General features: G+C 32.6%; 3 protein-coding genes across 3 annotated transcripts; 2 read left to right on the forward strand and 1 right to left on the reverse strand.

Annotated features, from left to right (window-relative positions):
- The first annotated feature begins 579 nt into the window (after window positions 1–579).
- LOC134259267 (neuronal acetylcholine receptor subunit alpha-7-like) lies at window positions 580–1,623 on the forward strand. The gene has a single exon (XM_062741874.1). The coding sequence runs from the start codon at window positions 580–582 to the stop codon at window positions 1,621–1,623; it is 1,044 nt and encodes a 347-aa protein (XP_062597858.1).
- Window positions 1,624–4,278: 2,655 nt separating this feature from the next.
- Window positions 4,279–5,526, forward strand: LOC134259268 (5-hydroxytryptamine receptor 3A-like). The gene has a single exon (XM_062741875.1). It carries the CDS (start codon window positions 4,279–4,281, stop codon window positions 5,524–5,526), a length of 1,248 nt encoding a protein of 415 aa, XP_062597859.1.
- A 6,138-nt stretch (window positions 5,527–11,664) lies between these two features.
- Window positions 11,665–12,549, reverse strand: LOC134259269 (acetylcholine receptor subunit delta-like). Its single transcript, XM_062741876.1, has one exon. It carries the CDS (start codon window positions 12,547–12,549, stop codon window positions 11,665–11,667), a length of 885 nt encoding a protein of 294 aa, XP_062597860.1.
- Between the last annotated feature and the right edge of the window lie 191 nt (window positions 12,550–12,740).

The raw sequence follows: 12,740 nt of genomic DNA on the forward strand, positions 1-12,740 counted from the left end.
GCTGATGTATGCAATATAGAGTCAAAATTTATTGGGATCATGTACAAACGTATGAAATTAAAATTGAAAAATACGAAATTTCCCTTGTCTATGTGCAAGATCTCTGATAAAGAATACTGCTTAAAGTACATCCCTTCAAAACTTGATGACTTCAAATAAATAATTGCCTATTAATTTTTAGTTTTAATGCAATTAATTAAACATCGATTTACATCAACGACACTTATTGATGTCAGATACTTGTTTTAGTCATTTAAATAGCCCCATTAGGTGGTACTCTACTAATACTGATAAGACTGTGCACAATGTGAGAAGGTTAGTTTTCATTTTGAAAAAATGAAATTCTTAATTATCTATTGCTTTCTTCTTACGTGTTTTCAGCATTCCTCGGCATTCTCTTATCAGGATTTCAATAACTTCAAACAAGAATTATTTAAAAATTATTCTAAGTCTACCAGACCTGTGTTGAACCAAAGAAAACCTATTTATGTGTATATCGACATCAGGATTAACACCCTGCAATCATTTGATGAAAAAAATGGAATCTTAGCAACAACACTTACAATAGGATTTACGTGGATGGATGAAATATTGAGATGGAATTCTTCACAAAATGGAGTTTATTATATGTATTTGCCCAGGGATTCAACTTGGACTCCTCAAATTGTTCTGTTGAATTCAGCAACAGAGGTTCTCGGCATTGACACTGGTAATCAAATCGAGGAGAGCATTATATTAGCCTCCAATGGCAAAGTGCTATACACTGTTAATGGGCTTGCAATCACAAAATGTTACGCTGATATTTTCTATTACCCCTTTGATCAACATGACTGCACTTTGGATATTTTGAGCCCGCTTGACAAAGAACACATGGTTCTGAAAAGCATTGAGTTTGACTTTTATTTTTTGCCAACCAATAGCAAAGAGTGGACAATTATAGACATTTTAAAGGAAAATACGACCCACAAGTTTTCCGCGGTATTTGATCACAATCGTGTTATTTTTACAGTACGTTTTAAGAGGAAGCCAGAATTTCTCATTTTGAATATTTTGATTCCTATCATAGCTTTAGGTCTGACTAATCCTCTAGTTTTTGTACTACCAGAATCTTCTGGTGAGAGAGTTTCACTAGCGGTCACCAATTTGCTGACAATGGTTTTCTTTCTGAATTTGGTCGCTGACAGTTTGCCTCGCAGTAGTGATCCAATAAGCATGCTGAACATCTCAATAATGATTCAGATCGGAAATAGCATTTTTATTCTAATCTTTACAATTTTGACAATTATCATTTCCGACAAAACGGTGAAGAATGATCCTGTTCCCAATGCATTGAAAAATTTATTAATGAGAATTGCTATCAGAAAGATCAAGAAAAACGCAGTTGGATCGGAGGGATGTGAAATGGAAAATCAGACCCTGGGAAGGTGTGGGAAATCAATCAGTGGTGAGGGAGATCATGAGAACAGTACGGGAAAAGAGAAAGCGAAAACTCCAGACTGGATTACCTGGGAATATATTAGTAACATGACAAATAAGGCATGTCTAAGAATGTTCTTGCTTTTGATTATTGGAAACTGGCTTTCCTACGTTATTTTCATTTGCTGGCCATCCATAGTTAAATGATTTAATTTTTGTAGTTTTACTATCTTGCATCCCTGTTTTTGTGAGAAAAAAATTAACCTTAAAATAGTTCTTTACTTACTGACTACAAGTAAAAAAAAATCATGAAATCTATTTAACAAAAACCAGTACCGAATGTAATGCAGAGAAAAGCTTCTTAACCCAAGAAAATAATAAGAAAATGCGCACCGTGTCTTATATGTTTAAAAGCAAGTGTATCTGCAGTGCATGATGTTAACTTTGAAAAAATGAAAACATCATAAGGCTAGACAAAGAACGGGTGGACTTAGGGGTCCCTGTAAAATGGACAGAAATAAAGAATCAAATAAAGCAAAAATTTTCATCTCAAATCAATAATTGATACCAGTATCTAAACCATACGATTCAACAAATTTTACCACTGAAATTCATGAATATACAAAGAGCAAAGCCATACAATGTGGAAGAGGTCAGTCAACATTTGTGATTTACTATAGTAAATTCAGTGTGTAAAAGATGGGTATAAACAATTACCAGGTATTATGAAAAACATCAGTCAGCATCTGACTTAATGATTAATTGTATTTGTTGACAAGGTTATTTTATCGAATATAGACTATAGAATTTACAAACTGATGGTTTAAACGAAACTTTTGATGTAAAATTTTGTTTTATCAACTAACCTTGTTTTAGAAATTGTTCATACGTAGAGCAATTGTTCATCATGTTCTCAAGACATCATTTTTTCATATTTATAAACATATAGACATGCACGTATTCATAATGTTGTTCTTAGTGAAGTTGCGTGGTTTTTCAAATTTTGCTGAATGATTCCACATGTATATAGAAAAAAAATTCCAAGTAATACTAGTAGATTATGTTTGTTACTAGTACTGAGTAGTCCCCGGAGATTTTTAAAATGTAGAGGGAATTTTGATGTCATCTATTTTACTATTCTATATTCTCCGTTCATGTTGATGTTGTTGTTTGCTTGGCCTTTTTTTTTTTAATTTATTTAATTTGTAGTACTAGTATGTGTTGTTATTTTATAATAAATGAAATTAAAATTAATTCTGTCTTGTGTCATTTGGCCAAAATTGCCCAAAAATAGCTCAGAGGAGAGTTTATTTAAAACTGAAGTTTTCTCATTTTAACGCAGTTTAAGTGTAAATTTGTCGCTGCATCGACCAGTGATCGAAGAAAACAAAAGCAGCAATTTATAATTTCTATATAAATAAAACATTTTATTTTTGTTCATTTCAGGCCTTAAAAAGATACTAGTAAATAGTATTTGAAAGTACCATTAAATTTCATTCCGTGATTTGGAATAAGTTGTGGATAAGAGATGGGAAGGAATGGCAGTGTCCAAGGAATTCCTACTGGAAACCCGAAATATTTCTCAGAGCTAAACATAACTTAGGTGCTCAGAATGGCATTATGTGAAAAGATGATATGAAAGTTTCAGTAGATTATTGTGGATATGAGATAGGTATCTCCAAAACTATTCAAAGAATGACAATGCCCACGTTTAATTTAGGAAACCCGAAATATGTGTCAGGTTAAAAAGTAAAATTAAAGGTATATAACAACGGCAAAAGAATCCCTTAAATTTTATTCAGCGGGAAAAAGTTGATGTACTGTAAGCACAGCTCAAAAAAGGATCAAGCACTTTCAAATAATGGCAACCTACATTTCTTTAGGTAATATTTAAAAGAATATTTGCTTGCCTTCTCCCGACTCAGGGTAAAATTATTGGGTCGAAAGGTAGGTGGCAAATGTTTCTTTCCCAGGAAATTAAAGAATATTTGTTGAATTTATGAGAGGAATAAAAAGGGGGGAATGTTTTCTGGAATGTAAAAATAAAGTTTTGAGTCGGGTCATTTCAGTGAGTTGGTCGGGAGAGGGCAACTAAAGAATTTTGTAAAGATGGCCTTTCAGTGAAAGTAGATGAGACAGCGAGGAATGAGAGATTTGTTACTAACTTGCTCCGGTTATAGAATTATATTTACCAGATCAAGCGAATTTTAATAATAATTCTAAGCTTTTTAAATAATTACAAAAGAATGATTAAGAGAAATTAATTACAATTTGAGAAAATTTTTCAAGCAAGATATAACCCTAAAACGGTTCAGTATAAAATGATACGTGTTTGTTTAGTATCAATGTACAAAAAAGTATCTTATATGACTATACTTTTTATTTATTCGGTCAAATAATAGGTTTTCGAAGTCCAATAAATCTTGAATTAATAACAATTACTACAGAAATTAATTTCATTGCAGTAAACGAATCATCGATATAATGTTAGGAGAAATATCTTCAAATAATTGGATTTTCCATTGCATCAGAAATACAGGCTTTGAGGAATAAATAGAGCACTTAGATACTCATATCATTAAGACCTATTCTGAAGGAAGCATTGATTGAAGATAATGTTTTATTAATCCAAAATAGTACAAGATGTACACCACCTTAATTGTATTTTATACACGAGAAAGACATTTTGCTGAAGAATGGCTTTGTTTCGCATGAGGAATTTCCATTAGTTAAGGATCCTGGTTACCGACTTAATTACATTGCATAATTTTCTATAAAAAAAAATACCCGTGAGACAATTCAAAAATAAATTATGATGCATGTATTTTTTGGCCATCGTCATAATTTTTCAGAATTTTCATGATGGCGGTTTGGCTATTTCTAATGTTTTACTTCTTGGTGGCTTGTTCCTGTCACACGTACCAAGTGCTGAAAGATATTCAAGATTCAGTCTTGGAAAACTACACAAAATGTCTAAGGCCGCTCAAAAATCAGAAGAATACCATGTTTGTCTACACAGATCTAATGTTAAATTCCATTCAGGATTTCAATGTGAAAACAGGTACGCTAAAATCGTCCATTGCGTTGAATTTGGTGTGGAAAGATGAGTTTATTCAGTGGGACGCCTTAGACGAAGACATGATGATGTTCCAACTGTCCAAAGACAAGGTATGGACTCCGACCATGATTCTACATAATCCTGCAGAGGGGTTTGAATTAACAACTGAATCCACTTCAGTTCATAAAACACAGCATTTCTTCAACGGTACAGTCAACTATGTAATAACGGGAAGTATTTTAACACTTTGTGAACCAGATATTTTCTATTATCCCATGGACAAACATTCATGCGAGATTCAGATCATAAATTCACATTACGAGGAAAAGGTTGTTCTAAAATCGCTCCGTGATAGTATTCGGCTCGATCATTATGTGGAACATCCACAATGGGTGATCACTGGAACAAATGTAAGCTCAAAATTTGTTCATGGGAAAATCACGGAAATCTCTTTTAATATTCATTTTCGTCGCAAACCAGAATTTCTGATGATAAATGTTCTCCTGCCAATCATATTCTTAAGTGCTTTGAACGTCCTTGTCTTTCTTTTGCCCCATCAGTCGGGTGAAAGAATTTCGTACGCCATAACACTTCTGTTGACTTTTGTAGTGTTTATGAATGCCATGGCGGATGAACTTCCACCAATAGGGGATCCAGTTTGTCTTTTGAACATATACATTACGATACAAATGACAATGAGCTCATTTATAGTTTTCTTTACGATAGCAAGTCTAAGTCTGTATGACAATGACGATAAAGCAAAACCAGTCCCCACTCATTGGAAAATGTGTGCCTATTATGCTGGTAAGCTGATGTGCTTGAAGTTCAAAAGCGTCCAGGAATTCGAAATACCAAATATTCCCAAAATTAATGAAGTATTTCCATATGAAGACGACGATAGTGAAGTTATACAACAATCGCAAGCCGAACCCTACCTAGATCTGGGATGGAAGGACATCGGACATGCTGTTGATAGATCTCTGTTCGTAGTTAGCAGTCTCATCCTTATCTGTGACACTTCATTCTACTTCTGGTCAATTTTTCTAACTTAACGCTGTAAAAGTTTATATTGTAAATACATGTACTGTTTACGAAAAAAAAAACTCTAGAAAGATCTGATTTCTTTTTCTTTCTGCAAGGAATATGCAATAAAGCAAGCAAAATTTCTAATTACAGAGAGTATTCCTCAACTTCTAATAAGTGTATATTCAAAATAAACAAGAAATAGAAAATAAAGTGTGCAAATCTAAAGAGAAGGTTTAATTCTTAACAGTTTAACCAGACTCCAAAGACGGAATTAACTTCGAAAACTGCGAGACATTTTTAGGTATTTTGACTATTTTCTCATCATTTTGTAAGTTCTATGGTCGACAAATGTCGGCAAAAACAATCTATCATTAAGACAAATGCTGTCTGATGTTTTTTTCATACTGATTGTTAGGTCATTATTTCACACTGAATTGCAAACGGATTTTTATTTCCTGATCATGACAAGGAACACACGGCGGGTGTGACCGGTCGGCGGGGGATGTTCACTCTTCCATGGCACCTGATCCCATCTCTAAGGTTTCAGAGGTCTGTGTTTGTTCTAGTTCTGATATTGATTTGTATTGTTTTTAACTTTGATATCTATTTGTTATTTTCACATTTAACTCGTTGTAAAAAGTTAAATTTATTTTTCACTTCGTGAAATCCAACTTTAAAATGAAATATATGAAGATAACAAAAAGTATTTAGGTCAAAAGTACATTCAAACAATACAAATTAGGATCAGCGCAAGCACGGACCTCTGGAACATCAGAGGTGGGATCAGGTGCCATGGAGGAGTGAGCATCCCCTGCGGACTGCTCACATCCGCCGTGTGCTCCTTGTCGTGATCGGGAAATAACGGAGAAATGTGTCGACAATTCAGTGTTCAAATAATGACCGAACAATTAGTATGATAAACCTCTATCAGCATTTGTCTTAATGATGGATTGTATTTGTTGACAAGGTCATTGAATCGACCATAGAACTTACGAAATGATGATTTAAACGAGAATGTTGATATTCTTGTTTCATGAACTTTCCGTTTATAATTTACCACGCTTTAGAAACTGTTCGTATATAGAGCATGCTATTTGATATCGAATCAACTGAGTGATAAGGGTTGCCGAATAAATGATTGAAAAGTTAGTCTTCACGTTTATTATTAAGCTCGGTTGTAAAGTTACAATTAACCGGTATGTATTTTTCTGGTAAAATATCCAAGTATGGAAACGTGTCAGACTCTGTGGTATCTTTAATTTCAAGCACAAAGGGATATATCGTGTCAGCAATTGAATGGAAATAATTATTGTTAATTGATACTACGTTGTCGAAATTACATCATCGCGTCTTAAACCAATTCAATCATTACACATTACTTTTATTTACATTCCAATTTATGTACATGAAATAGGCTGTTTGTTTGTTGTTGTTGTTTTTTTACGAAAGCAGTGTATCGACCATAGAATTTGCAACATGTTGACTTTAAACGAGATTTTCTATGTATTATCAGCTTATTTGTTAATAGCTTCTGTCGCTTTAGTGAGAGGCATAAATTCTACATGCATGTGATATTGGTATATTACTACATGGATCAGAGAAGTTAGCCATAAAAAATGAAGTCATCACATTTTGAGTCACCATTAATGCCTTTTTAGTAAAACAACAGATATGTCGGACTCTGTTGTATTTTTTTTATTTTGAGTTCAAAGAGATACAACGAAAGAATGAAAATGAATAATGTTAACGTCGTCGATATATCTTGTAAATGTTAAATTAAAGATCACAGTAATAAACCTACTTCTTTTCATGTAGAAGTTTTTTTTAAGAAATCCTGCTGGATGTGAATACAAAACTAAGTTTGCTAATAAAGTAGCGCAATCAGTAGTTTTTCCCATTGGAATTCCGACAAATTGTTAGAAAATCAAACCACTTTTTAATATCAACTTATAGATAATTGTGTATGCAGGAAGAATATTCAGATCAAAGAACTAAAGGGTTTCTGAATCCAAGAACCATGTTTGTTGGGTTTGTTCTTGAAATCATTATTCTCAAATCATTATTTACAAAGGACAGTAAGATAATGAGTTAATTGGATTTTTAAAAGAATAGACTTAATGGATGCATTAACCTAATATTTTTGCTGATGATATTTGACTAGCTCTTTCTCTTGTAGCTGCGTTATGTTAAAATTCAATATCCGGTGCATTTCAATGCATTTTTAGAATGTGCAAAGGTGCATTGAATTTTTTTTTTTTTTTGTATATGATTTCGCCATAGAATGTCATGCATTGACCTCGACCTCAAGACAAATATGCTACGTCTGTATATGTCTCTGGTCTATATAACAGACCTGATTAAAATTTTATTATTGTTTGCGCACCAATCTGATTAAAACAAAATCGCGATAAGCTGCGATAGAATCTCTTCATTATTAAAAGAATAAGCAAAATTTAAAAAAAAAAAAAAAAAAAAAGTTTTAGTCATTATATCACCAACAATCTTCGTCCATTAAATACTTTATTTAAAATGTGTATAACATACCTCTTTTTACGTAGATCATCGAAGCTGAAAAATAGAAAGATAAAAAAAGAAAGCTCATCGGGGCTCTTAGATTAGCTTTCATGTATGTTGTGTCTGTCTATCTGTCTGTTTGTAAGTCTGTCCTCCATGGTATTATGTCGTTAACTCTTCGTTAATCTTCTTTTTATGAACTGTTGATTAAGTTTTAACCAAAGTTGCCATAAGCATCAAAGCTCGTCGAAGCTCTTAGATTAGCTTTCATGTCTGTTGTGTCTGTCTGTCTGTAAGTCTGTCTTCCATGGTATTATGTTGTTAACTCTTCGTTAACGCTTCTTTTTATGAACTGTTGATTTAGTTTTAACCAAACTTGCCATAAGCATCGTTGGGTAAAAGAAATTGAAAAGGAGATGCCCATTACAATTCAGAAAAACGAAAAATGTATGTTAAAAATATAAGAAAAAAAGACATATATATCAAAGCTTTCTTGATCAGTGTAGATTCGATCCAAGTTAATTAAGTAAGGTCGGTGTATGCCTCAAAAGAAGAACAGCAAGGTTTTTGTATCCAAGCATCTTCGTGTGATGTAGATTCAGCGGTAGTGAAGTTAGAGAACCAGAGGATTTGAAAAGAGCCAGGACAGAGATGGTGGAGAATTTTACAGTGGAGCAAATACTAGTACAACAATTTATGAGAATTTAAAAAAAAACATGAGGATTTGGAGAATTTGAAAAGCTTTAACTATGGACTTTAGGATTATATTTTGCTTAGGACCAGCAGAGTTTCAAATTTTAATTCCTTTTAAAATAAGAAACCTCGTGTGGAACAGATTCGACTTTGTATAGATCATAGCCTTAATCTGGGTTCACATTTGAATTATACGTGGACATTTTTTTTTTTAAATCAACTTCTCAAGAACAGTAAGGCCATATCCACATAGTCTTATTTATAGTAGAACTCCCAATGTAGTGAGGAATATTTATTTTTAATTGTGGCCCCATTGGTATAGGGTTAGTCTCAGTAGGAAGATAATATTTATATTATATTTACATATTATGTATGAATAGAGTGTATGGGGAAAATCTGAAGAAGAACACAGGAAAATCGCATACCTTATCATCTTTCGTTTTATTTTTAATGTTTCAGCAGTACTTTTCTTGCAATTGAGAGTATATTTTTCTGTTGAATTGGTCAATATTGATTCAACCTAAATGTGTCAAAAACTTTTAATCTACAATTATTATACTCGACATGGTTATATATGGGTAAAACACAATGTAGCAATTCCTATCACAATGCAATCAACAGTATCTACTAAGTGTTTGAACAAACAACACCATTATTATATTTCTAGATCAAAGAATTGCGTTTTTTAGAATCAGTATCTTTTTTAATGGGTTTTAAGAACAGGAATTTCCTGATGTTGTCAATAACAGTCATATTTTAAAATGAGTATAGTACTTTGAAAAGAAGGCCATAAAAATGATCATAATACATGAGAATAGAGACATCAGAACTTTCATCCATTATTTGATGATACTTTTAATGCCTAAATGCAATATCAGATATTATTTAAACCTTCATTAAAAGCGAGTTTTTGAATGTTTGCTTGTCAACATTAAATGATCTCTGACATTCAGTATATCACAGGACTTGAAAAAAAGATAGATTTCAGAATTTCAGGAAGAGGCTCCAGTTCCTGAACTTATATTTCCAAAGATGCATCATTCTTCTATCAAGTCCATAGAAGGCAATTTAAGAAAGGGGGTATAAGGGGGAAAAAAAAAAAAATTTTTTAAAAAGAAGAAGTTCTCATACGTTATTAGGACTGGACATATAAGTTTTACAAATTAGTAGAGATTTTTTTTTAATTTGGAAATTAAATTATAACAGGCAACAAATAGAAAAAAGTTGTTCATTTTCTACAAATGAACTTTATCAAATCTCCAAACATATCAAAATTTCTGTCTTCAGTACTGCAAGCAAAAATATACATTACAGAAATACAATTCATCAAATTTATACAAAATCATTCAGTTTACCTGTACAATTACAAGGTAATGGTAACTACAAGCAAAACCATAAGAGTTTACAAATACAGTGCATTGCTTGTACATGACTGCTATAGTAAAATCATATAACTGTCTTAGTAATGTACTTTAAATAATCTTAATTATTTTCTGATTGTTTGTACGCAAAAGTACTCTGAAATTGAAATTAAAAAGATTCTCGAGTTTCTGATTGACAATACGTATACCTACAGTGTATGTAGTTTTTGGAGATACTAGGGGCCGTTTTACAAAATAACTTACGACTAAGACCAAAATTTACTATCCACTAATAACTTTATTATTTCATATTTACGTTTAATTGAAAATGGCTAATAACTTTATAATTTACATTTTTGCAAAAATTGAATTCACTTAATGGTTTAAATTTAATTCTGTTGAAAATTTTTATCTTTTTTACGGGAATGTATAAAGGTATTTTTAGCAATTTCAAACAATAGCAAAATTTCAAACAGGATCAAAATTTATTCTGCAAAATTTTACAATCTACTAAAGTTTTTGGTCTTAGTCCACTTAAGTTTTTGGTCCAAAAGAAATTAGAAGAAAACTAATAACTTTATAATTTACATTTCATTGAAAATGGTTTTAATCATTTTTTGTGACTTCAATTCGCAAATTTTTAAAATCTACTAAAATTTTTGGTCTTACAAAAGAAATAAGGACTAAGACCAAAATTTAATTCTACAATCTACTAAAGTCTTTGGTCTTAGTTCCAGAAGAAGAAAACACCTGTTGTGACTTCAATTGAACAAAAGTGAACAAAAGTTTCAATTCATATGTCGATTCGATATGAAATAAGACAGTGACATTACAAAGTCTGACACAAGTGTCTCATATTTGGACATTTTACTATAAAAAGACATTAGTGGTAACCTAATAACAATACTGTATGATAAACGTCAAATCTTTTCTAACAACTTTCCTTACTCATGTAGCAATATACTCTCACCACCTGCATATGGGGTTTGTCTCCCAGTTGATATAGTCGATACCCAAGAGTATGCTCTACACACGAGCAATTTTTAAAACGATACCTCGTGAAAGTTACTTACAAATTCTAGATTTACTATAATTTTATCTAATAAAATTTATTAGTCTTCTTGGTGACTTTGACCAGTCATTTTTTCAGTGTTGATGAAACAAGAGTATCAGCAGTTTCGTTTAAAGTTATCATTTCGCATGTCGCCTTCTCCATGGCTCCTGATCCCGCCTCTCTGGTCGATGTTTTTGGATGTCTGATTGTCCGTGTTTGCTCTGTTTGAATGTTTAAATGGACTTCCAATTTGATTAACGTTCGTTATCCCCATATTTTATGCATAATTTTTTACACCAGTCTCTGCCTTTTTTCGTAATTTCTTAAATCTACAAATTCTGATATCATTGTTGTCTTTAATTAACGAATGTAAAATAAAGTTTATCTGATAAATAAAGTTTCACGATTTATGAAACTGTGATTAACAAATCAACTATGATTAATGAATGTAAATTATAGTTTACTAATACGAATCTATTCCAAATGTGTGGATTGGCGCAATGGTCATCGTCTCAAGCCATGGTTCGGTTTCGAAATTTTTATTAATCTGTTCCAACTATCATCATTGTAAGAAAAATAATCCATTCTACAATGAACATACAAGAAAATAATTTGGAAAAAGATCTCTCAGTGCAATCTGAAACTTCATTCCATGTAATTTGCGATGAAGAGTCTGATGTTTTTTGAGCAGTCTTCAATTCATCTGTTTTAGCTGGAATCGCAGATACATCCTCCTGCTCCGATGACATACCTCTAGTTTTGTTTGTATTTTGCAAAAATACAACAATTTTGCACAACATTCTGGGAACATCTGCATTTTTCTGCGCTTTTTCGTAAGTCATCATGGATAATATTGTACAAATGACTATGAACACACTATTTTGCAATTGCACCATAACCATCACATTGAACAGACTGATAGGTTCACTAGTAGGGGGTAAGCGATCAGCTATCATGTTCAGAAAGAAAACCAACGTCAGCAAAATTGTTACTGAGAAAGACACTCGTTCTCCCGAAGAAATGGGTAAAGCGAATACGAGAACATTTGTGAGGCCAAGACAAGGTAGGGGTGACAAAATGTTCAGGATATAAAACGCTGGTCTTCTCTCAAACTGTATGCTGAAGGAGATCATACTGTGGTTTCTGGCGACATGGTAGATTGAATGCTTTTTCTTAATACTTAGAATCTTCCATTCCTTGTTCTCATATGAGGGTACTTTGTGTGGAAGATCATGTACAACCATCAATACTCGATGTATGGGTTCCATACTTATAAAGTTCAATTCACAGCTATGTCTGTCGAAAGGGAAGTACAACATAACAGCATCGCATTTTGTCGTGGCAAGACCAACAAATGCAAAGGCTGCAGATCCAGAAGGGTAATATACAACTTGCTTATCTTGAGTGTCTCCTGTGTTAATGTTCATGTGCTCCGTAGCTGAATTCTGAAGACTAATGCGTGGTATCCACACTGTAGATAGGGGTAAATAAATGTTTTCAATGTCGTGAACGGAAGTATTCCACCGTATTTTCTCATCAAACCACACAAACGAAATGTAGCAAATAGTTTTCAGAGTACCAGCTCTTTCATCAAACGATATGATTGAATTCAGTCTAA

Source organism: Saccostrea cucullata, unplaced genomic scaffold (assembly GCF_032062105.1).
Source record: "Saccostrea cucullata isolate Sc308-1 unplaced genomic scaffold, CSIRO_AGI_Scuc_v1 ctg13238, whole genome shotgun sequence".
Lineage (NCBI taxonomy): Eukaryota > Metazoa > Mollusca > Bivalvia > Ostreida > Ostreidae > Saccostrea > Saccostrea cuccullata.

Coding starts and splice junctions, on each gene's coding strand:
- LOC134259267 (XM_062741874.1), top strand. CDS start 580: ATGGATGAAATATTGAGATGGAATTCTTCACAAAATGGAGTTTATTAT.
- LOC134259268 (XM_062741875.1), top strand. CDS start 4,279: ATGGCGGTTTGGCTATTTCTAATGTTTTACTTCTTGGTGGCTTGTTCC.
- LOC134259269 (XM_062741876.1), bottom strand. CDS start 12,549: ATGAACATTAACACAGGAGACACTCAAGATAAGCAAGTTGTATATTAC.